The sequence below is a fragment of the Natrix helvetica genome, assembly GCF_964273705.1.
Source record: "Natrix helvetica genome assembly, chromosome: 3".
In the NCBI taxonomy this organism is placed as follows: Eukaryota; Metazoa; Chordata; class Lepidosauria; order Squamata; family Natricidae; genus Natrix; species Natrix helvetica.
In genome coordinates, this window is record NC_138549.1 from 24,220,720 (window position 1) to 24,246,325 (window position 25,606).

Here is a 25,606-nt window from a genome sequence, read left to right on the forward strand (position 1 = left end):
CTTGCGGGAAAAGGGGGGGTCCATACGTAATGCGCGCGCGCGCGCGCGCGTGTATTTGTGCCTTTCTCCAAACCTCGGTCACTTTAAAGTTTGTGGACTTCAACTCCCAGAATTCCTCAGCCAACATATCTGGCTGAGGAATTCTGGGAGTTGAAGTCCACAAGTCTTAAAACTGGCCAAGGTTGGAGATCCCTTTAACGTTCCCGCCTCTCTTTTTCCTCGAATGAGGATCGGTGCTTCTCGGGTGGGAGAGGTAACCGGTCACTGCAGGAAGCCGGAATGCAAGAATCGTTTTGTTTTGGAGCGGTGTTGAAATTTTGTTAATCAATACTGCATATGAATGCAATTGAATTTCCCGATGCTGCACTATTGTCTAGGGGGGGGGATCAGTTTAAAGATATTTAGATGCACTTTACACCGTTTTTTTTAGCACGATCGTCTTTGTGGCTGCTTGAGAAATAGCTAATTCAGTGCTCCCAAATCAGGATAGGGTTATAGCGGAATCCGGATTGTAATAAGTTTGTTTAAACCATTATATTCCTTTTTAAAGATGCCCATCAATCTGGTGAACGCCATGTTTCCTAACCTGCAAGCAATACACAACTCTTGGTGGTAAGATGCAAACACGGTAGTCTTTCATAAGATCTTGCAAATATGCTTTTAATTTAAAACGCAAATTACGTCAAGCATGTGGGGCCTTGTGTCTCTGCCCTTGTGATTTTATATACTATAGATAATAAACTAAATCAACATGGGATTCTCCCTAACATCTCTTACAGTGCTGACAATTGGGAGCTTTTAAGCAGGAAGATGCTACATGGCATATTTAAAGTGCTTTTTAAAAAATCTGATTTTCCTACATTCCATCAGTTTTTCTGCCTATAAACTGTTCCCAATTTCCGGATCCCATTGGACTACAATTCCCAGCATTACTGATGAACCTGGGAAGTGGCTCCCATGTGATTTTTCATTCGGAAGAAGTTTTCTTGGGCCAATGATGCTATTCCTTTCCCTTCTCCACCCCTTTGGGCTTGGCAGTGATTGTAAGATGTTACTGAAGAAAAAAGAGTGAAAGGCTGCACAGATAAAAAACAAAGGAATTAGGATACAGCTTTTGTTCATTTCCCTCCTCCCCCTCCTCTTTTTCTCCTAAATGATCCAGAGCAAAACCAGACCTTCCCTTCTAGATTTTTAAAAGAAGCTGAAATTATTGGCTAGGAATTTTTCAAAGGACGCCTGGAAGGATTGGAGCGTGCATTTAACAAAGCATCAGGAAATGATGTGCGGCTGAGGAAATATTTAGAGAGAACCACATAGTGCATACTTCTGCTCGTTTTTTAACCCAACAAAGCAAGACGTCTGGCTAAGCCGCTCCTTCGCCTGGCATTTGGTTTGCTTTGTTTCTTAAAAAGGAAATCCTGTAAATGTTTAGCATTTGGTTGACTTGCTTTTTAGCTCTGGGGACAATCTCTGTAGTATGTGAATCACTTTATGGATCCCAGCTAAGTCCGGAAAGAAGTTTACTATGGGGACCTGGACTGAGAGCAGGAGTTGTTCTTCCTGCTCGGTATTTTTATATCCAGGCTGTGGACACTGAAGGGAAAAGGTAAGCACAGTTTCTCCAGATAACAGTTTTTCAAATTAGGGGGAGATATAGAGAAAGAGTCTGTAAAATAATTCAGGGTTAATATGATTCCACATAGACCTGCAAGTGACAACTACCTTTGTAGCTTAACCACTGTAGATCTGTTTACTTCCCTCCAGCTTCTATGTTTGTGTAGTTACTCATATAAAGGTAGTCCTCGGCTTACGACCACAATTGAACCCAACTTTTCTGTTGTTAAGTGAGACATTTGTTAAGTGAATTGTGCTCCCTTTTGCAAGCTTTCTTGCCACCGTGGTTAAGGGAGTCACTGCAGTTGGATAAGTTAGTAACCTGGTTGTTAAGTGAATCTGGCTTCCCCATTGTTTGTCCGTGGGTTAGCAAAAGGGGATCACATGACCCTGGTACCCTGCAACAGTCAGAAGTATGAACCAGTTGCCTAGCAACTGAATTTTGATCACATGATCATGGGGATGCTGCAAAGATTGTAACTGAAAAAGTCACGTATTTTTCAGTGCCGTTGTAATTTTTAATGGCCACTAAATGACCTGTTGAATGTCGAGGACTACCTGTGGTACCTAAAATGCAAGGAATGAGATGATCCTGATAGGTGTCCTAATTTAGGAATAGGAAATCGTGGAGACAATAGTAAGATGCTTTTCCTTTATTGCAACAAGCTTGCTCCATACTGCAAACACTTTAAATATTTTATTTTAATTTGTTTGCCTCCCATTTTGCCATAAGGCAATTCAGCTAATCCCCCAAGAGAATGGCTATAATTTTCCATACACCTCCGTATGGAAGTCCACTTTCAAAGGCCTATTTCTATAGTTTCATCGGACGGCATAATTTTGCATGTATGTTTGTGTGCATGCATCCTTCCATTCCACAGAATCTCATTTGTTATGTTCTTAAAATAATAATTTTGTAGCTTCACAGATGTTTGTTAGATTTCATGATGTCTTCAATATCCTCCCCCCCCAACTTTGAGAAAATATTTGGAATTCTTCTTATTTCTGATCTCTATCCTAAATGTAGATCATTGAAATAAACTTTAATTGCTTAATTGTTAGAAACATTGCTGTTTTTAATCATTTAAATGTTGTTAGTGATGGGAATATACTCTTATACAATCTATTGTCTTTCCAGAGAATCCCAACTTTATATGTGGTTCGAATACTAATGCTTTTTTAAAAAATCAGATACTGGAGGGAATTTTTTGTATGAAATTATGGGTGAGAAAAACTTTTCAGGAAAAAACCCAATGCATTGCTGAAACAATGTAGTTTAGCATTGTACTTGATAATGGAACTCTTCTACGTTCTCCTAGATCTATAAAGATAGATGCAGCTTCTGAAATAGACTTCCTGAAGTTATGAACTTCTTGGTTCTGGGGCTTTAAAGGGGAATTAGTTAAACTGATAAAAGAAAAGGCCTATATATTATCATGATGGTGGTATGCATCCATTTAGTTTCACAGACAGTGTGTTTCTGAGTACAGGTAGTCCTCAATGACAATTGAGCCAAAATATTCTGTTGTTAAATTAGACATTTGTTAAAGTGGGTTTTGTCCCATTTCACAACTTCTCTCGCAAGAGTTGTTAAGTGAATCACTGCAGTTGATAAGTTAGTAACCTGGTTGTTAAGTGAATCTGGCTTCCCCATCGACTTTGCTTGTTAGAAGGTCACAAAAGGAGATCACAAAATTCTGGGATGCACCAAAGGCCATAAATATGAACCAGTTGCCAAGCATCTGAATTTTGATCATATGATCATGGGGAATGCTACAAAGGTCGTAATTATGAAAAACAATCATAAATCACATTTTTCAGTGCTGTTGTAACTCTGAATGGTCATTAAATGAACTGTTGTAAGTCAAGAACTACCTGTAGAAGACCTTGGAAATGACTGGCAACTTTTGCGATATCAAGAAAGGTAGGATTCTAGGGTTTTCCTTGAAACAACAAAACCAGGGACATTCCCAAGGTCTAATATGAAACTAAGCAATTGTACACAATCTTTAAGAATCCTATCCCACATATAACTTACATAGCCCTTTGGATTTATGTGTAACATTTAATGTCATAATGATATTATTCACTAGGCCAATGAGCAATATGAAATGAATATTCATTTTATATAGGAGGGAAAGCATCTTAGGTTATCTTCAAAACGTTGATAATCTATTTTCAGTTATATTATTCAGGCCTGGATCCAACAGTGAAAATAATTTTAGACTATGGATTTAATCTCTTTATAAAGGCTTTAGGCTTACAGAAGCTTTAGAGCTGTGTTTGTCCACCCGAGTGCCTACTAATGTGTGGATTTCAAAACTTACAATTGCCCAGGTGACATGGCCCTTTAGTAGTTGAGGTTCACATATCTGGATTAAGTTATGTTGGTGAAACCATGGTATCTCTGCTCATTCTGCAGTTTTAAGGTATTTGATTTCTATATCAGAAATGTAGCCCCAGGATATCACCACCTGAATTTCTGGGGAAATGAAATTTCTAAGAAATAATTTTTAAAGATTATCAGGAAGTTCAACTACAAAGTCAGATTGCTAATTTACTAGTCTTTTCTTGCAATGTGTAATTTAAGTGGCTTCAGGGCTCCTGAAGTCTCCATTAACATTGGGTTATCAGTGACATTCTGATGCAGGAATAACTTGATGAGCAGTTAATATAGAAGATAATTCCTTGATTTTTAAAAAAGTTTTATAGCTAGTGTGATTCATTTTAATATGGTAGATTAGCCTTCTCTAACCTGGCATCTTTTGGATGGTTAAGACTAGATCTCGCATCATTTCTAGCTACTATGGAAACTGCATCAAAAAGTTCCTGAATGGAAAAAAGTATATATCAGGCTCATTTTTTTGGTAAGAATTCTGAAATCCTTCCACGCGTGGAAATGAACCTGTTAAAAAAAAATCTTAGTTTTCCCCCCCTCCATAATTGTCTTGTTTTTATCCCTTGGATAGATTTACCACCTCCCCTGGAGAAAAAGCATTTCAGGTGAAGATCACAGCACCCGATGAGCAATTTACACGAGTGGGAGTGCAAGTATTGGACAGGAAAGATGGTTCCTTTATTGTGCGATACAGAATGTACGCAAGCTACAAAAAACTGAGAATTGAAGTGTGGGCAAAAAACAAACAGGTTGCCGAATCTCCTTATATTTTAAAAGGTAAAGAAATGGTGCCATACTAGCTTGAAACCAAATTATTTTTAAAAGTGCAACCTTCTGCACAAGGATGCACGAACGCCCTGCAGTTCAGTTAGTCTTGTTTAGAATCAATATTTTCTTTTAATCTTCCTTTTCCCCAACCAATTTCTATCCCAAGAGAGGATGAGAGTAAATCTACATCTTGAGAGCTATTGAAAATGCAGAAGTATTAATTTTTATGAATGAACAAAGGAAAGAGCAGAAAGGAATACAGGTAGTCTTCATTACTACTAACATGTAGTCAACTTACTACCAGTCACTTAGTGACTGTTTGAAATGACAGTGGATCCCCCAAAAAGTTCATGTGAGCTGGTTTTGAATCTCCTTTCTGCAATTACATAATCACATTTCAGACAACCAGCAACTAGTCTGCATTTACGATTGCTGGTAGTGTTCTGTGGTCATATGACCATGGATTATGTTTTTGCCAGTATCGACATTCACTGCGGAATGGGATTGCTCATCGCGGCCAACTCAATGTGGGAGAACTCCCGGTGGCCAATTTTCCATGGGACAACTTGCTGCGGGACAATTCAATTATTCAATACAATTATTTAAAATAATTTTAAGCATATTTTAATTTTTGTTATATTTCATGATATGCCCCTCCTTTGGCATCCTTTCTTTAATAATTCTATTCTGCTATTTCTTCGATATTAGTGTAACTCTTGTCCCATGGCAAGTTGTCCTGTGGTGAATTCGGACATGATGAGGTGGCCGTGACGTGAGTCGGCTGCAGCGCATTGGCTGTGGCGAGTTGGCCACGGTGAGTCTTACCCACAATGTATTTCAATCTAGCAATAACAAATACAGCTCCAAATCTTGCCATATAGCCAAATCTTGGAGATTTTGGAATTTCCATGTGAAATGTTGTGAGCTTAGGGCAGGAATGCCAAAATCTTGTTAGATTTGGTAATCTCCTGAGTTTTTGGCCACTTATTCTCTTAATGTCTCTCCCAAGGATGACTTGTTCTGCTGCAATGCACAAAAAGTTTGGAACTTTTTGCAGTATTGTACACAATGTGTACATGAAAAATCTAGTCGCATAATTGAAATAAAGTGAATAAAATAATGGCAATATAAGATATAGTAATGCCTGAGATCATTGGCGGAACTGTTGGCAAAATTCCTAGCGCTCTCTGTCTCTCTTAACATGTTTACATTTCTCTTTTTCATTATTTTGATGATCTATAACAAATTATATTTTAAGGCACCTGGCAAGATATTGACCAATCATTGTTTACAATGAAAGAATAATTGAATAAATAAATAGGCAGATGTGCCACTATCTAGATAGAGCTTATTTTTTGTCTCATTTCAGGATAAAAAGTCTAAATTAATTTGGAATATTAATATATTTCATACTAAAGGTGAATTTTGCCCCATTTTACAACATTTCTTGCCACAGTTGTTCAGTGAATCACTGCAGTTGATAAATTAATAATCCAGTTAGTTAGTTAGTTGTTAAGTGAATCTGGATTCCCCCTTGGCTTTGCTTGTCAGAAAGTCGCAAAGGGGGATCATGTGACCCCGGGACACTGCAACCGTCATAAATATGAACCAGTTCCCAAGCATCTGAATTTTGATCACAGAACCATGAGGATGCTGCAAAGTTGTAACTCTGAAAAACAGACTTAGGACACATTTTTTTCAATGCTGTTGTAACTTTGAGCAGTTACTAAGTGAATTGTTGTAAACCAAGGATTACCTGTAGATTGAGCCCAGATGTGGAAGTCCAAATGAAAACACAATTGGGGTCTCGAGGAATGTGGGAGGCAAGTCAAAAAAAAAGCAGAGCAATTAAAGTATTGAAGCGGGCAAAAGACGATGGATAGATGATTTCTCTTTTTTGTTGTTCTGATTTGCTTTTCCTTTTCTCTCTCTTTCTTTTCTTTTTTAGGTAGGTGACATGCTTAGAAGTTAGCTAGGATAGAAAGGAAAAGCCTTTTAATAAAAAGTGACATGATTAAAAGCTAGAATAAGTGATAGAAAGAAGAGAAGGGAGAATATTAGTGTAAACACCTTTATATTATATAATAAAATAAAAGTAATACCAAGATAAAACATGGAATAATTGAATAATGTCAGATTGCAACCTAATATAAATGGGTATCATTATTAGAGATATATAAGTTGATTGAATGTAACAATTATGATTAACTTTATTAGTTTTATTTGTGTTAGAATGTATGACACCCAAGTGCCACTCTGTTCATGCATTGATTTGATATATTTGTAAAAAATAAAAAACTTGGGGGGAAAAGAAACACAAAACACAATCGGGGTCTTTGCTTGAGCAGTTATGTAACATACAGTTATTTTGCTTAATCACAGAAGCCCCACATCCGTTCAGAAAGGAGAATCCTTCTGAAGTTAGCCAAGACAAAATGCATGATATAACTTTAAAGCACCTGTATTGTGCACAGGACCTGTTTACCATGAAAACTGTGACTGCCCTCAGGAAGATGGGAGTGCTTGGCTGGAGATGATGAGCTGTCCTGAAGCCATTCAGCAGATTCAGAGAGATTTGGCACATTTTCCCGCCATCGATCCAGATAAAATTGCCAAAGAAATTCCACAACGGTTTGGACAGAGGCAAAGTCTGTGCCATTATACCATCAAAGACAACAAGGTACACCCTGTGCTATAGTGCCACAATAGACAATGACTGTCCTGCAAGTAAACGTCTTAGAAGAAGCTCTGAGAATGAAGGGAAAGTAGTTTCTCTGGATTCAAGGAAGCTGGGAGATGAACAGAACGCAAAGTCAATTTTACCTCTGTACTATAGAGATTTTGCACTGAAATAGTTACTCCCAGGGATGGGCTGCTGGGGGTTTGCATGAGTTTGGGCGATTCTCTAGCTAGAATTCTGCCTGGTTTGGCGAACAACCCTCCCCCCAATGCCACCCTTGGCTAGCACTGCCCGCCCTGCCCTTCCCACCCTGCCCCTCCCAGGAGTCTCCATGAGGCCCATTCATCATGCAAGGTAAGTGCAGGGCCCACGCGGAGGCTCGGGGAGGGCGAAAAATGGGCCTACCAGAGGTTCCGGAAATCCAGACACGGAGTTGTTTCTGGCTTCCGGAGCCTGGGAGGTGAAAAACGGCCCTACTGGAAGTCCAGAAACAGGCCATTTCCGGCCTCTAGAGTCTGGGGGCAGCAGTTTTTGCCCTCCCAGAGGCTTGAAGAAAGACTCTGGAGCCTGGGGAGGGCAAAAAACGCCCCCCCCCCACTGCCGTGGTGCAGGAGGCCAACTAGAAAACACCCACCATGGCTACGCTGACCCAGCAGTGGGGCAGCGAACCCGTTACTGGAACTTTTGAACGCCACCCCTTGTTACTCCTATACCTCTCTACCATTGGTTTCTGCATCACTTAGTCATTTGATATCACTACAGCTTGCTACAATAAATATTAAGCAATTATGGAGCGCATGCAATATATTGGTCATGAACTGAAGAATTTTTCTAAGTTAAAGGCATTATAATAAGAATAATAGAAGTTACTTAAACTTCCGGGGAATATGGAACTAGTTTTATTCCTTGATGACTGAATCCTGTCTAATCCTATGGGGTAACATGATAATATCTTATCACCCCAACCAACATAGTCATTCTTGCTGAGGATAATAAGAATTATGCTCCATGCCTATTGTAAAAAAAAATAGCAATTTGGTAAGGATAAACAATAATTCTAATAAAGAGCTTTACAATCCGGCTACAGAAAGTGAACTTGTTTGTCTTTTTTTGTTTTGTTTTGGGGAAGTAAGAGAATGGAAATGAGCCTAATATTGTTTTGGAAAAGAAAAAAAAATCCCTAATTTGTGATTCTTGAATTACTTTAGATTTATATAAAGACCCATGGTGAACATGTTGGCTTCAGAATTTTCATGGATGCTATTTTACTTTCTTTGACAAGAAAAGTGAGTATATGCTTTAACTATGTTATAAATCTTTTTATTTTTATTTTTTATTTAGTACTAGCTGATAACCCGGCATTTCTTCATAGGGGGAAAATGTCTGGAATAAACATAATGTTGGATTTTCCCCTTACCAGAGGGAGCCGCCTTGTTGAGTACTGTGAAGCCATTACCATGGCAACTCCTCTGCACTGTACAGTAGAAGCCATTTTAAGGCACAACAGGATGTATCTTAAAAGAACACACAACCCCGGAGTATTAGGGGTGTCTTACCCCCACAGTATTTTTTTGTAGAGAGTAAGTCATCTGTGTACCAAGTTTGGTTGAAATTGTTTAAAGCATTCCAGAGGTATGCTGGAACATATACACACACACATACACAGCAGAGGTGGGTTCCTACCAGTCTGGCCCAGTTTGGCCAAACCAGTAGTGGTATGGCAGCGTGGGTTGCTGGAACTGGCAGCGATCCAGGCCTGCCAGGCCCCTGAACCAGTTCTCTAGTCGGCGCCGTTGGCACCACCATCTTGTTTTTAAGTTCTGTGCATGAACAGAACAATTTTAATTGAGCTATGCATGCGCGCATCCATCAGACGCACAAGCAGTAAAGCCGTCCGGAAGCCACCCCTGATACACAGCCATTTATATAGAGAGAAATTTAGTAACAAAATGCTTGTCATACACTTGCAGAATCATCCTTTCTATTTCCTAAGTCTTCAAAGTCCACGTTAACGTTGCCTAAAGAGTTATTTGCCCCAAAGCCCAACTGTACTTCCATGACTCAATGGCTGACAATGAAAGATGCTGCTTTGATCATCTTCAGGTGTATTGTGGCAGCAGGACACTAAATGGGCATATTTAGATGGCAGAAAATACCCACTAGCCAATTAATTCTGCTGTCGAAGTCCACTGCTCACCTCAGTTCTGAAAAATAATGTCCTTTCCCCTGTTACCAAAGGAATAATTTTGATAGCTGTTTGTCGGCCTGCCACATTGAATTATCCATTGTTATCCAAATAATCAACATTGACTTGATGGCAATAAGTTCTATCCTTCTTTATCTAATTAAGGCAGCTTTATGGAAATAAAAGAGCCCTGTGTTTGTGTGTATGTGTATTGAATATGTAACCCTTTCAATGGACACATTGAAAAAAAGCATGACATTATTTTGGTGGTTTGGGGGTTTTACTTAGTCCTCTGGAAGAAAGTGGGAATTTTTGGAAGTTTGCACAAGTGGGAACTTTTGGAAGTTTGCACATTATGTGAATGGCAATTTGCATAATAGAACAGAACAGAATTCTTTATTGGCCAAGTGTGATTAGACATATAAAGAATTTGTCTTGGTGCATATGCTCTCAGTGTACATAAAAGAAAAGATACAGTACATATGTCAAGAATCATAAGGTACAACACTTAATGCTAGTCATAGGGTACAAATAAGCAGTTGAATCATATTAGGAAACAATCAGTTAATATCGTAAGAATACAAGCAACAAAGTTACAGTCATACAGTCATAAGTGGAAGGAGATGGGTGATAGGAACGATGGGAAGACTAATAGTGTAGACTTAGTAAATAGTTTGACAGTGTTGAGGGAATTATTTGCTTAGCAGAGTGATGGTGTTTGGGGGAAAATTGTTCTTGTGTCTAGTTGTTCTGGTGTGCAGTGCCCTATAGCGTCGTTTTGAAGGTAGGAGTTGAAACAATTTATGTCCAGGATGTGAGGTGTCTGTAAATAATGATCTTAAAATTGAACCTATATGTATATTCTGGCAATGCTAGACTGTGTACAGAGTTCTTGCTGGGCTGTGCCCAGGGGTTTTGGATCTCACCAGTGAAAGAAGAATATAGGATTTGTAGAAACTCCCACAATACCATTCAGAATATTTGTAGGGAACAGACTAGTAACAAACTACTACTACATATAGAGACAGATGCTCCCTTAGGATAGACACCAGCACGAGTCCAAAAACTTGTTTCCTGTTTGATTGGGAGGCAGTTTTGAAGGACTTTACAAATTTGAAACGAAGCATTCCACTTGACTTTAGGAAACCTATTTAAAAACCTTTGAAATGTTGACGCATAGTTGCTGAAAACTATAGGCTGGCACTATAGACCACTAGATGGCAGGGTACTCATAAATTGTTTGGCTTTGAATTAAATATTCTGGTGTTTGTTAAAGAGATAGTAAATAATGCCTTAATAATCCCCCCTCCCCGACAAAAACAGTTGAGGAAATGCAGATTTAGCAAATGCATTGATTTAAGAAAGTCGTCATTTTCATTCAGCTATAAAGTTGAGAATAATAATACTGGCCTACATCGCAGTATTATCCTAAGAGTTCCAATTGAAGAGAAATATGTAGCTGAAAGTTGAACATGAGGTTCTTGAGGCTTTCTGAACACTTGCTTGCACAATTATGTAATGAATTGTCTACAAGCAAGCAACCAAATTCAGAAAGCACCAAAGTTTTCACTATTCAAAGTGTAATTTACACACAGCATTTAAAGTAAATACCGTGTACTGATTACCGATGTACAAATGCAAAATGTTGATTTTTGGGGGGTCAGATGAATAAAAATGCATGCCATAAAATTATAGAAGGTAAGTGAAGCTCAGGAATTCCAACATTACATAATATATATGCTAATCATCTATGCTAATCATCTTTCATACAGAAAATGTATCTGCTATTTAATGTTCCAGTTATGCCCTCTTAAATGTTGTTTAATGGCTAGAATCCACAATCAAGTATATAGGAAAAATTGGCTGCTCTGAGTCACCTTACAAGGGAGATAGGAGGCATAAAAAATTAATAAATACCGGTAAATAAAATAAAAAAGTTATATTAATCATATTTAAAGAGGTGGTAACTTTTCAGGAATCTTTTGATTGCCATCAGGAGAAACTGAATAAGCAACCGATAAGTAAATAATCACAAATATTAATATACAAATAAAGTTTTTTTTATTGTGTCTTAGGTGAAAATGCCAGATGTAGAGTTTTTTGTGAATTTGGGAGATTGGCCATTGGAAAAAAAGAAATCTTCCCAGGATGTCCAACCCATATTCTCCTGGTGTGGATCTAATGATTCCAAAGATATCGTAATGCCAACATACGACCTGACAGATTCTGTGTTAGAAACAATGGGGCGGTAAGAATGTCTCTATTGTTTATAGGAAGTTATTAAAATTATTATTAGCTGAGCATGATTGGTTTCTATTGTAATCTATGTCTACAGAGTTTATTTCACACATTTAAATTATTCTGCTATTAAGTCTCTCCTTGAAGTGTCATAAGGGATGGGATTCTAGCGGTTCGTACCGGTTCAGGCGAACCTGTAGCTCCGACTATTAGTTTGGAGCGAACCGGTTCACTCCGACTTTCAGCTGGGCCTGCCCGCCTCTGCGCTGTACTCACCTATATTCCCTTTTCTGAACCCCAGCTAATAGCCGTGGCAATCCAGCTGTTTTCAACTGTTTTCCTCCCCAGCAGTAATGTGATTTCTCTGTAAATTGTGCATGTGAAGCGCTCAGTGAACCGGTTGTTAAACCGGTAGGATCCCACCCCTGGGTGTCATCCAGAATGAGGCATTTCGTCTTTAGTCCAGAGTTCCCCCACTTTTTCAACTCTACAGACTAGTAGGGGGAGGTAGAGAGGAGATGGTCCTGAGTGCAGGTGGTGGGTAAGCATGCATGCATGCGGTCGCCCGCTACTCATGCGAGTGGGGATACCTGCACGCATGTGGTCGCCCAGTGCTCAGGCAAGTGGGGATGTGCATGTGCAGTTGCCCACCACTTCTGCCACCCGGTTCTGAAAGGTTCAAGGCCTCATTGTGGGCCGCAGCCCAGGGGTTGGGGATCCCTGCTTTAATCCTATCAGTAATAAACATCTGGGGACGCGGTGGCTCAGTGGCTAAGACGCTGAGCTTGTCAATCAGAAAGGTCAGCAGTTCAGCAGTTTGAATCCCTAGTGCCACGTAACAGAGTGAGCTCCCGTTATTTGTCCCAGCTTCTGCCAACCTAGCAGTTTGAAAGCATGTAAAAATGCAAATAAAAAAATAGGAACCACCTTTGGTGGGAAGGTAACGGCGTTCCTTGCACCTTAGGCATTTAGTCATGCTGGCCACATGACCACGGAGAAAGTCTTCGGATAGTGCTGGCTTTTCGGCTTTGAAACAAAGATGAGCACCGCCCCCTAGAGTCAGGAACGACTAGCACTTATGTGCAAGGGGAACCTTTACCTTTACCTAATAAGCAACTAAGGATGGGAAAGAGAAAAACTGTTCATGGCAAAACCTTCTTTTTGGGTGTAAGATCTTCCTGAAACTTATGCCCAGAACTCCCCTTCTTACTAACGTTTTCCCATTTTTTCCTCCCTAAGAGTCAGCCTGGATATGATGTCTGTTCAAGCGAATACTGGGCCGCCATGGGAAGAGAAAAACACCACAGCAATCTGGAGGGGTCGTGACAGTAGAAAAGAGAGGCTTGAACTTGTGAAAATGAGCCGAAAGTTCCCAGAAATCATCGACGCGGCCTTTACAAATTTCTTCTTTTTCAAGCATGATGAAAGCCTCTACGGCCCAATTGTGAAACATATTTCCTTTTTTGATTTCTTCAAGGTGCATTTATTGTCTGTCTGTCTGTCTGTCTATCTGTCTATCTGTCTATCAATCCATCCAGCCATCCATCCATCCAGGGGTGAAATCTACTTACCTTGGCTACCAGTTCGCAACCACCTTTGCGCATGCGCAGGATCTTCCAGGAAAGCTAGGAAATCCTGCTTTCTAGCTAATATAAATCGCATGTCACTGTTGATCGTCGGAAATACCAGTTCGCCTGAACCGGTAGCAACTTTTTTTTTAAACTACCAGTTTGGCCGAACCGGTCTGAACCGGATTCATTTCACCCCTGTATCTATTTATTTGCTCAACGACCATATTACCAGTTTAACAACTGTAATGATTCACTTATGAGCTATGGCAAGAAAGGTCGTAACATGGGGCAAAATTCACTTAATTGTTTCACTTAGCAACAAAAGTTGGGCTCAGTTCTAGTCTTAAAGTCAATGACTTTCTGTTGCTTCCTTCCTTTTCTAGTTTTTTGTTAATTTTTAATGCGCAAGGTGTTAAATGTTTTAACATTCTAATGGTTTTATACTGCTTTTTTATTGATGATTTAAGCCACCCAGAGTTGCTCACAAGTGAAGTGTGTGTGTGTATGTGTGTGCGCGCATGCGAACACACACACACTTCAATTATCCCATCTACATAAAATATTCTGTGAGGTCTGTAAATGGCAGAGATAAAAATGCTTTGCTATATTACTGATGCTTTAGATACAGATTTCTTTGGTTTCATAGTTGATTGCTATTAATAAAGGCAGGATTTTTAAAACCAAGAGCTACCTTGTCTTTGCTCAATAACTTACAACCCTTTCAGGTGTCACGTTCCTTCCCATCAGCCCTACTTATTGCTCTGCTGGCAAGAATGGATGAGTAATGGGGCTGAACTAGGGACGTGCGATCAGGGGAGGCAGGGGAGGCAGAGCCTCACCTCTCTTCATGAAATAATAGTATATAATATTATATACTATATATATATATATATATATATATATATATATAATATTATAATATTATATACATCCGTCCGGGCGCGCTCCCGGATGACGAAGGCATGAAAGTGACTGGGGAACGACGAGAACCTTCCTGCCTCTGCTGGATTTCGTGCGCTCCTCGCGACTGTAGTCGCGAGGAGCGCACGAAATCCAGCAGAGGCAGGAAGGTTCTCGTCGTTCCCCAGTCGCTTTCGAGGACTGCGGAGCGCGAGCCAACGGAGCATGCTCAGGAAGGCGGGGAATGGGATCACGTGTGCTGGAGGCTGAGGCAGCCTGAGCCTCCAGCACACGTGGTCCCATTCCCCGCCTTCCTGATGACGTCACCAGCCTCACCAGCCATAAACCTCACCGCACATCACTGGGCTGAACATTTCGAGTCCCATATGTTCACTACCCCGACTTAAAATGTAATTGAAGTGCCATTGCAAAACTTAAATCTTATGGATGTGTTTTTTCTCCCTGTGCCAAAGAGAACAACAATTGGCTAAAATTCCTTATTTACCATACTCCCAGTAGGAATTTGAAGTTTGATAAACAAATAATGAGTGGAATGATTCTGTCTGTGGAATATCCTCTACCCAGATATTTCATAAATATTGGTCCAGAGTTTAATTCTTGGGTGGCTTTGGTGAGAACCTCCAGTGAAATGAAATCTTGATTAATGGTATGTGGTTTGTATTTTGCAGTCTAAATACCAAATTAATATTGATGGCACAGTGGCTGCATATCGGCTGCCCTACTTGCTGGCAGGAAACAGTTTAGTGTTGAAGCAGGATTCCATCTACTATGAACATTTTTATAACGAATTACAACCTTGGAAGCACTTTGTTCCATTTAAGAATGACCTGAGTGATCTCATGGAAAAACTCCAGTGGGCGAAAGATCATGACGAAGAGGTAAAGATAAATTTCATTAATAAAAATCTGTGGATTGCAATGCTACAAATCTATTTCGTTTGGTATTATGAAATACCAAACTACTGTGTTAACTCGCACAGGGGGAAGTTGGTTATATTTAGTTTATCCTGTAGTAGTTGCCAGTGAAAACTGTCATGAGAGCATTACAGAAACTGTTGTTGATCTTGACTGGCAGTGCCTTCCGAGGTTTGAGGCAGAAATTGTTCCCTTCTCAGTTTAGCTGTCCCTAGGACCTTTTCTGAATGCAAAGCACAGACGGTGATTCAGAGGAATCTGACTATTCAGAATTACTTTACCTAGATCAGGCGTGTCAAACTCAAGGCCCAGGGGCTGGATCTGGCCTGCGGAATGCTTAGATCTGGCCCATGGGGCTTTCCTGGAAACAGCGAAGATCCGGCCCACGCTACCTCTGCCTGCAAAAGCGGAGCTCAAGAGGGCCGTCCTCCCGAGCTTTGTTTTTACTGGTAGAGGGTTGCAGGAAGCCATCGCAAGCAAAAATGAAACTCGGGAGCCCATTTTCGCTGGCTGAGCTCTCAGCCCACCACAGGCGCCCCCAACACTAGTGACGTCGACCTGGCGATGCCCATCCCGGCCATGCTCACCCCAGCCTCCCAAGGTCAAACACAACCCCGATGCAGCCCTCAATGAAATCGAGTTTGATACCCGTGATCTAGATCATTCTTTTGTAATGAAGACGTCTCTACTAACTGAGGTCGCCCATCAAATGAAGGAAATATAGATATTTTGATTCTCTATGGCAGTTGTAACATGCGGTAGGTATATGTTTGGAAAGTTATCTAAACTAAGATGTTCTTAAAAGTAGTTCCGCTACTTATTTTTTCTAAAAATATGAAATGATAAACCCATTTTTTCAAGTAATATTTTCATGTATGGATTAGGGCAGTAGAGCAGCTTATTTTAGGAATAGTGACAGCCTTCATTTTGAAAAGCTTACTCACAATTCTAGAAACAGAATCATAAGAACTGCAGAATTTAATGGAATGACATCTACAGGAGAGTGGAAACATTTGAAAGCATGAAAAATGTTTTGAAAAAAGATAATAAATCAGATAAACGTAGACTTACTAAATTCAAAAGGAACAAGAGAAAATAATTATTACTTTTATTTTACATGGCAGCAGATATGTTTCAACAGTAGAGAGAACAAATCCATTCCTTAAATATTCCAAACAAATTTGGGGAAAACTGAAGAGTAACTAGATACACTGCAGCTTACCCAACAAAAAGAAGTTTTCAACAAACCAATTACTGAAAAGGAAATGAGGCAACGCAAAAATTGAAACTGAATAATCTTGGACCAATGTACATAAGACTTTCCAGGAAACTTGTCTGAGGATTTGATTTGGTTTATATAGTGCGCATCTCACAAAAATCAATATAAATATAGTATAAAATGCAACCACACATGCTTCAACAAGAAACCAAATCAATTTAAATGTGGCATTACCATTAACTGAGGTGATGAATGATAATCAACAATATTAAAGACTTCGTCCTTCCCGGAAGGAAGCTTTAACTTCTCTGATTTATACATTGGGGAACTACCCGACTCATCTAAGATTGTATAGATCTATTTCAATATTTAATGTAGTTTATAAGCTTTGTATGGCAATACTTGGAGGGAATTGTAAGTGACCTTCTAACTGAATTAATACCCTCTGGTTGTCTTGAAGAGCTATACAGTTTGAGTGATAATATTGACAATGTGAATCAGAAAAGTTAAGAAAGTGGCCATGATTTTTCTAGATACACAGAAATCTTAAATAGGTTAACTATGATATGAACTTTCTTATATAGATAGGCCTATGCGATGCCATGTGTTATATGGATGTATGCCTTCTCTATAGCAATAGCACTTATGTACTGCTCCATAATGCTTTACAGCAGAGGTCCCCATAGCCTACTACCAGGCTATGGCCTCTTGGCCACCGGACTGTGTGAGTGGCTTGCCAGTGTATGTGAACGTGAACATGTGCACAACCCCCCCCCCCCCAATTGTGCTACCGTCTCTGCAAGTGTTACGCGCACACAGCCCTGTTTGTGTGCATGGATGCACGGGTAAAGGGACACCAACCCAGAAAGGTTGGGGGACTCTGCTTTATAGCACTCTCTGAGCGGTTTACAATGTCAGCATATTGCCGCCAACCATCTGGGTCCTCATTTTACCGACCTGGGAAGGATGGAAGGCTGAGTCAGCCTTGAGCTAGTCAAGATCGAACTCCTGGTTATGGGCAGAGTTAGCCTGCAATACTGCATTCTAACTACTGCACCGCCACGGTTCCTATAGTGGTGTTTTCCCTCTCAAATGAAGTTTGCCACTGAAATACCTAATGGTATCCCAGAGGGCCTGAACGACCTGGCTTTTCTCCCAGGTTTTTAGTCCAGGGTGGTTGGAACCCTTTGCAGACCCGATGACATGTTTGTCTTACTGACTCAGCCTCTGCCATCTGATTATTGCCATTATTACTGTATTTTTCAGAGTATAAGATGCACCGGAGTATAACAACGCACCATGGTTTTGAAGAGGCAAATTTTTTTAAAAAGGGTTTTGCACTCTGTAAACCTCCCACAAACGGCCTGTTTTTCGCAAAAAAAAGGCTTGTTTTTTATTTTCACAAAAAGGGCATGAATAGCCTTTAGGAGGCTTGTAGAGTGCTCGGGGGGGGGGGACGAGGAAAAAATGGCCCATTTTTCACAAAAATGGACCCGTTTTTTTTGTCAAAAAAGGGCATGGATAACCTTTAGGAGGCTTATAGAGTGCTCCTGGTGACTGGGGGGGGGGGCAAAATTGAGCAAAAAACGGTCTATTTTTTGCTCATTTTGCCCTCCCCAGCCCCCAGGAGCCCTCTGAAAGCCTCCTAAAAGCTATGCATGCCCATTTTGGTGAACGGCAGGGTTTCGTGTGGCAAAAAATACTGTATTCAGTGTATTAGACGCACCCAGCTTTTCAGCCTCTTTTTTGAGGGAAATGGGTGCGTCTTATACTCCGAAAAATACGGTATATGTTTTTTTTTTTTTTATAATTGGTTGCTATGAAGTTCCTTGGTCAGTGTCCAACAAGCCAACAGAGTGATTAGGTACCAGGCACTAATTCATTAGCATGGCAAGAACTGTCTGAATTCTCACTTTAAGATTGGAAAGTATTTTGAATTTGGTACTCTGTAACATGAGCCCAGTTTTCCTCCTCATCCCATGCCGTGTGTTTATTCTGGAACATCAAGCCTAAGGAGCCTTTTTTTAAAACTTGAAATGATATCACTGCTTTATATTTATTTCAGCAGATGACAGCATCTGTCTGATTTAGTCTGGGCTTTGGAAATAAGCAGATCAGATTTGGTTAGTATTTTGATGGACGATAGCCAGGAAATACCAGGGCTGTAGGCTTGCCTGGGAGTCAAAACATTACTTAAAAGAAGGCAGCATCAAACTAGGCTGCTGCCAGGAAGACCATATGGACGCATGCATCAAGTCAGATGAGTTGAGCTTGATTTGAGGAAGTTTGTCATGTAAAACTGGATCTAGTTTTTGATTCATAATTCTCGTTTGGGATCATTATTGTGGTCTTCTTGTGTGCTGTGAGCTTGCTGGTGTTTTCTTGTTCATGTTTCATAACCATGTTAGATGGGTGGGTTGGTTATTTATTTGTTTTGTTCAACTTTTATAGCCGTCCATCTCAGTGTATGACGTTGGGTGGCACTGATAATAATTACAGGTAGTCCTCGACTTACGGCCACAAGTGAGCCCCAAATTTCTGTGGTTAAGTGAGACATTTGTTCAGTGGGTTTTGGTCCATTTTACAACCTTTCTTGCCCATGGTTGTTAAGAGAATCCCTGCAGTTGATAAATTAGTAACCTGGTTGTTAAGTGAATCTGGCTTCCCCCTCGACTTTGCTTGTCAGAAAGTCGCAAAAGTTGATCACGTGACCTTGGGACACAGCCACGGTCATAAGTACGAAGCCGTTGCCAAGCATCTGAATGTTGATTGAATGATCGTGGGGATGCTGCGAAGGTTGTAACTTTGAACGGTCACTAAATGAATTGTTGCAAGTCAAGGACTACCTATAAATGGCATTTTTGTGAACTACCTGCAAGAAGAGAAGCAAACTCAGAGCACACCAAGAATATGATAGGTCAACTCTGAGCTATATGTGTTTTCCGCTATTGCTATCATTACTGCTAGCTAAGGAACAGCAATAGCACTTAGACTTATATACCGCTTCACAGTGCTTTTACAGCCCTTTCTAAGCGGCTTACAGAGTCAGCCTATTGCCCCCAACAATCTGGGTCCTCATTTTACCCACCTCGGAAGGATGGAAGGCTGAGTCAACCTTGAGCCTGGTGAGATTCGATCTGCCAAACTGCTGGCAGAGGGTGATCAGCAGAAGTAGCCTGCAGTACTGCACTCTAACCACTGGGCTCTTCCAGTTTGATTTATCTGTGCTGTGCTCCTTGGAAACCGATTAATGTGTAGATAGGAACGGGTGGAAAGAGAAATTTAGGAAAGCTAAAGTTTAAATATGAAAATACATTAATTCAGTATTTACTCTATCTGTCTTTCCCACCCCATTTTTCCTCTTGGTAGGCAAGGAACATTGCAAAAGCCGGACAAGAATTTGCAAGGAACGCCCTCATGGGAGATAATATATTCTGTTATTATTTCAAACTATTTGAGGTCAGTTTCATCTTCCTTTCTTGAACTTACACTGAAATCTGCTGAGATAGAGGATTAACAATGGGCCCCAGCTTTAAAAACCAGTACTTCATTTTGCTAACAATTAGGGGGCCATTTGTTTTTAGTTGTTCCATTTCTCTACGAGAAAGTGAAATGACCAGCCGCATAAGCTAACTGAAGCCTCTTCTATCCCCAGTAATTTCTGAAAGCAGGGAATGAAAAATAACACATGGGAAAAAAAAATATGAAAGCCGAGGTGTGTAAAAACGGATGGAAAAGAATTAACATTACAGTTTTAATGTTAATTTCAGTAACACTCATTTGAGGGGAAAAACCTTTGCTGAAATATATTGGATCCCTTCCATTATTTACTATTTCAAGTAAGCATATTAGGCTTCTTCTGTTCGTTTTCCTACTAATGGGATCAGCACTCCTAGACTTACAAAACAAATAGATTCTTGGCTCTGTCACATTTAAAAGAGTAAAAATTGCTCAGAGGAAGATATTTATTTGATCCTTCTGGAACTGATTTTTTTTTTTTTAGAAAACTTCTAGTGGAAAATAATAACAGATTAACAGTTTTATTTATTTTCTTTCTTTCTTTTTTAAATGACCCCACTAATTCATTAAGTGTATCTCAATAGTTAGGTATCCTGTTTTCCCGAAAATAAGACCTCCCCGGATAATAAGCCCAATCGGGCTTTTGAGCGCATGCGCTAAAATAAGCCCTGCCCTGAAAATAAGCCCCCCCTGAAAATATTGCAACACAGCAGCAGCCAGGAGGTGATCACACTTGCCGCCTACTGCACCTCAAAAATAATAAGACTTCCCCAAAAATAAGGCCAAGTGCTTATTTTGGGAGTCAAAATAAAATAAGACCCTGTCTTATTTTGGGGAAAACCTGGTAGAACTCCAGAAAGAGTTATTTGGACCTCAATAGCAAATAGATACTTTTAAGAAAAGTGTTGTTCTTTTATCTGTGAATGATGGATTATCAGCCTATCCTAGGAATATTATCACTAGAAGTAGAGTCACCTGAGGGTGAAAAATGTTCTCCATCCTTGAAATTAGTTGTCATAACTTTCACTGAATGGTCTTGTGTGAAGGCAACAAGTCTTTGTGAGTAGGGCACTCCCAAGAGGTCTCCATGTCTTTGATGACCTTCATTTACTAATTCCATCAGTCCCCAAATTCTGTTCTAAGAGCAAAGACAATATATATCTACTTTTCTCCTTCCTCATTTTTATCATTACAACTATCTTAAGTAGTAGGTCAGGTTTCCCTCTCTGTACATTACATTAAGGGCTACTTTACAACTCATAAAGAGCTAGGTAATTGAATTCATTTACGCATTCCCATAACATGCAAATACTTCCATATTCTCTGAGCCCATATTTATTATCTCTAACATGGTTTATTTTATGGCTGTAAAATGTTAAGCATTCAGCTACATTAGACTTGAACACAGACTGTCTAAATTATTGGGAAACTTTTAAAAACACACTAGTCACAGTTTCACTGGTAGAATCTGCAAGGGAGCACCTTGGAAAGGTTATGACGCTCGCCGCATCACATTGCCGTCACGTGACATTTCGTGACGTTTTTCCTCTTTGCGGAGCTGGGGTGGGCGAGGCTTGCACATGACACATTTGGGCTGCGGGCCACCAGTTTGACATCCTAAATTCAAGTAAGTGTTTGCTAAGAATGTATTTGAGCTTCTACAGATCCCTTTCTAAAGAGAGGATGGGTTCTTCAAAACAACCGTCAGCAAAGATTAAAGAGCTGAACTTTAGAGAGCCTCTTCACACAGATTGTGCATTAACAGAGGTGATGATGTTTTAGCAAGTCACCTTACAGCAGCGGTGGGTTCCGGATCCCGTTGCAACTGGTATGGTGCAATGGGGCCTGGCGTCCACCACATGAAAGCACGCAGCGCATGCATGCATTCTTACCTCTTGCAATGCCTCTGTGAGCCTCCGCGATGCTCCAGCTACTTAGTGGAGCGGCGCGCAGGCACCATGTGCTCCGTGCGCAGAAGTGCCGAAGAGCTCAAATACAGGTAAGGAGCTGAGGTGGGTGGGTGGGCCCTCCGGAGCGCCGTACCGGAACGGTACCCGGTGCTTCGGGAAGGCACCGGTACGCCCGTACTGTGGCGTACCACCTGCAACCCACCACTGCCTTACAGTGTTGTGTGATATTGAATCTTAAAGAATCCAAATTTCCTAAAGCAGTACAAGCCATTTATCGCATTAGAACAGCAGTACACAATATTGTTCAAGGACCACCCCAGGTTTTGTGTGGTACATTCCGGGCCCATACTGAGAGACTTTTCTGGAATCCCGACAAGTGAAATAGATGCTGGAAGCATCTGGAAGGCTTTAGACCCTTGTAAACTCCTTAATCCTTTCAAATGCATGGAAAGTAGAACTGAAGAGCGGTTTTTCTCCCCCTTTAACATCAAGGGGTTGTTGTTTGAAGGAGCAAGGCAAAAAACATATTCTTCTTTAATTTTTTTTCCCATTAGGAATATGCCAAACTACAAGTGAGTGATCCCAAAGTGAGGGATGGCATGGAAAAAGTGGCACAGCCTGATGATGACCTCTTCCCCTGTAATTGCCACCGAACAAAGGTATAGCATCTACGCGTTAATATTTTAGGAGTTGGTTGTTGAGTATCCTGACCTGAGGTTAATGAAAACACTGTTAGCTTTGTAACACAAACCTTGCAGCGCCAAAATGGAGTTTTTCATTGCTTTTCATGTACCAGGAGGGAAGGAAAGAAAGGTTATAGTACATCTAAACTAAATCTTAAGATACCAGCCGAAACCTGCCAGGTCAAGGAGAGGAATGGCTTGCCTATTCAGTAAAACTAGAATTAAAAGTATGCTACAGGAAGAAACTATGTTATCTGATCCTTTGCTTATTTGAAACTTTTTTTTTCCAAAATGCAAGGCTGCAACTAGAGTCAAAAATCCATTCCTTTAAATGTCTATTACTCCCTTAGTTAAATTGTATTTCTAAGATGAGGTGGAGGGTATTGAAATTAAAAACAGACAAAAGCAATTTAAACGGGGAATTGCAGTATTTTTTTCTAAATATCTTTTGCAGAAGGGAGATTTTTTTTCTAAAACCTATTTTTTTAAAATTGTAATGTCCTAAGGATTGCCTTTACATATCACAGCATAAGACCTATACCTGTGATGGCGAACCTATGGCAGAGCCCTCTCTGTGGGCACACTTGCCATCACCAGCTGCTCTTCTAGTTCCAGTGCGCACCAGCCAGCTAGTCTTTATGGGCGCCAGAGCCCTGGAAAACGCCCTGAGCATGGCCTGAAAAGTAGCCAAAAACCAGGCTGTTTTTCAAGCTATTTTCTGGGCCTTTTCCGAGCATTTCCCAGGCTGTTTTTGAGGCCATTTTCAGGCCATTTTGGGGGCATCTTCAGCCTGTTTTGGGGCTGTTTTTGGCCTGAAAAATGGCCTGAAAATGCCCCCCAAAAAACAGACAAAACGCCCAAAAAACAGGCATGTGCGTGCCGGCATGCTGGTCTTCGGGTTTCTGATGCTCAGGTGTGTGCACATGCGCACACATACATGCGTCTTCCGGTTTGGGCACTTAGTGCCGAAAAGGTTCACCATCACTGATCTATTTTAAATGTTATTGTCATATTAATTGGGTTTGTTTTTTTGGATATATATATATATATATTTGGATATTTATCTAATTTCCTTTTAACTTTTGTGATATGTGTTTTTTAATGTTGTACGCCGCCCTGAGTCCTTTGGGAGAAGGGCGGCATATAAATCCAATAAAACAAAAACAAAACAAACAAATATATAGGCGCACCATTTGGGGACATTGCTATGGTCCCATAAAGCTACTCTCATTCCTATGAACAAGCATTGCACTCTAGGTTCTTTCCTCATCTTGATATTTGCATGTCCCAGATACTACCTACAAGGAATCCATTCCTTCCTTTGGAGACAGTTTCAGATTGAATAGAAGCCGATATTTTTCAATATTTCCTTCTTAGATTAAAGGGGAAGCTGTAAGTAAAAGAGAGCATATCAGAAATCGAAAGGCGGAACTGTTTTCATATAGACTCTTACCATGAAGGTGACCTGAGAAGAAGTAGAAGTTGGCATTGGGAAGACTGAAGCTCAGGGTGATTTGGAAATCGTTGTTGCTACTTGTTCATAGGTTCACAGCTGAACAGACAACAGGGAAGACCACAGAATCACAGAATGTAATGGAGCCTAGAGATCATCTAGCCTAATTCAATGACCAGTGCAGAAATCCCCAAAGATGTCCAAGCAGACCCTCCTTAAAGACCCTCAGGGACAGAGGATCCACTGCTTCCCAAGTGTTTGTGCTATTAGCCCTCTCTAACTGGTTTACAGAGTCAGCCTATTGCCCCCAACAATTTGGATCCTCATTTTACCCACCTCGGAAGGATGGAAGGATGAGTCAACCTTGAGCCGGGTGAGATTTGAAGTGCCAAATTGCAGGCAGCAGGCAGTCAGCAGAAGTAGCCTGCAGTACTGCGCCACCATACCAATTATTCCAGAAACACCAAATCCTCTTGTAGACAGCATTGACTCTCAACAGATCACTCACACTATTTAGATAAATTAAAATGCAGCATATTCCAGACACTTGGAATGACCATAGCAGTGGTGAAATTCAACTTTGTTACTACCGGTTCTGTGGGCGTGGCTTGGTGGATGTGGTGTGGCTTGGTGGATGTGGTTGGTGGGCGTGACAGGGGAAGGATACCGCAAAATCTCCATTCCCTCCCCACTCTGGGGCCAGCCAGAGGTGGCATTGGCCGGTTCTCCGAACTACTCAAAGTTTCCGCTACCGGTTCTCCAAACTACTCAAAATTTCCACTACTAGTTCTCCAGAACCTGTCAGAACCTGCTGGATTTCATCCCTGAACCATAGGCCATCAAAATCCATTATTGGAAAATATGTGTTAACTACAAAGGGAAATGGCATAGCAGAATAAGGTATCTAGAACACAATTTAAATAATTCAAGGTTATAAGCTTGTTATAAGTTTCATCTTACTTGCAGGTCAAAGAAGAACTCTGATGAGACAGAGAAAAACTCGTGGCTGGAAATATTTACCTAATCACCTTCTGAGAGTAAGAAGTTACTAAGAGTGAAAACATCTGGATGTCCTTTTTTGTGCAGTATTAATACAACCTTGCTTTTTATAAGCTCTTTTTTTAAATAAATAAATATTCTTTCCATAAATGTATAGTCATTTTTTTTTGAAGACAAAGTATGAGCATAATTTCTATTAATTATAAATTTATTTCAAAACAGCTAACATACAGTATAATAAATAACTCACCTTTTAAATCTCTTTTGGTAAAATATTTCAAAGTATAGTGAAACTCTACGGATGTCACTTAGAGTAGGGGTCCCCAACTCCCGGTCCATGGACTGCTAGTGGTCCAACCCCCTGCTAAAGCAGGAGACACTACACCGCGGGTGTCAAACTTGATTTAATTGAGGGCCACATCAGGGTTGTATTTGACCTCAGGAGGGCAGGGGGGGGGCATGGCTGGGGTTGGGGTGCCCCCTCAGGCTCCGTTTTCACTGGCAGAGGACAGCAGGAGGCCATCCTGGCCAAAA

The 25,606-nt window shown here is 40.5% G+C and overlaps 1 protein-coding gene across 1 annotated transcript; it reads left to right on the forward strand.

Annotated features, from left to right (window-relative positions):
- Positions 1–210: 210 nt before the first annotated feature.
- On the forward strand, positions 211–25,222 carry POGLUT2 (protein O-glucosyltransferase 2). The gene is made up of 10 exons (XM_081948741.1): positions 211–1,606; positions 4,584–4,789; positions 7,255–7,460; positions 8,669–8,746; positions 11,721–11,893; positions 13,123–13,360; positions 15,044–15,253; positions 19,878–19,967; positions 22,492–22,596; positions 25,040–25,222. The coding sequence occupies exons 1-10, from the start codon at positions 1,425–1,427 to the stop codon at positions 25,055–25,057; spliced, it is 1,506 nt and encodes a 501-aa protein (XP_081804867.1). The 5' UTR covers positions 211–1,424; the 3' UTR covers positions 25,058–25,222.
- Positions 25,223–25,606: the final 384 nt, after the last annotated feature.

Coding starts and splice junctions, on each gene's coding strand:
- POGLUT2 (XM_081948741.1), top strand. CDS start 1,425: ATGTTTAGCATTTGGTTGACTTGCTTTTTAGCTCTGGGGACAATCTCT. Junction 4,790..7,254: donor ATCTCCTTATATTTTAAAAG/GTAAAGAAATGG, acceptor TATTGTGCACAG/GACCTGTTTACCATGAAAAC. Junction 19,968..22,491: donor ATTATTTCAAACTATTTGAG/GTCAGTTTCATC, acceptor TTTTCCCATTAG/GAATATGCCAAACTACAAGT.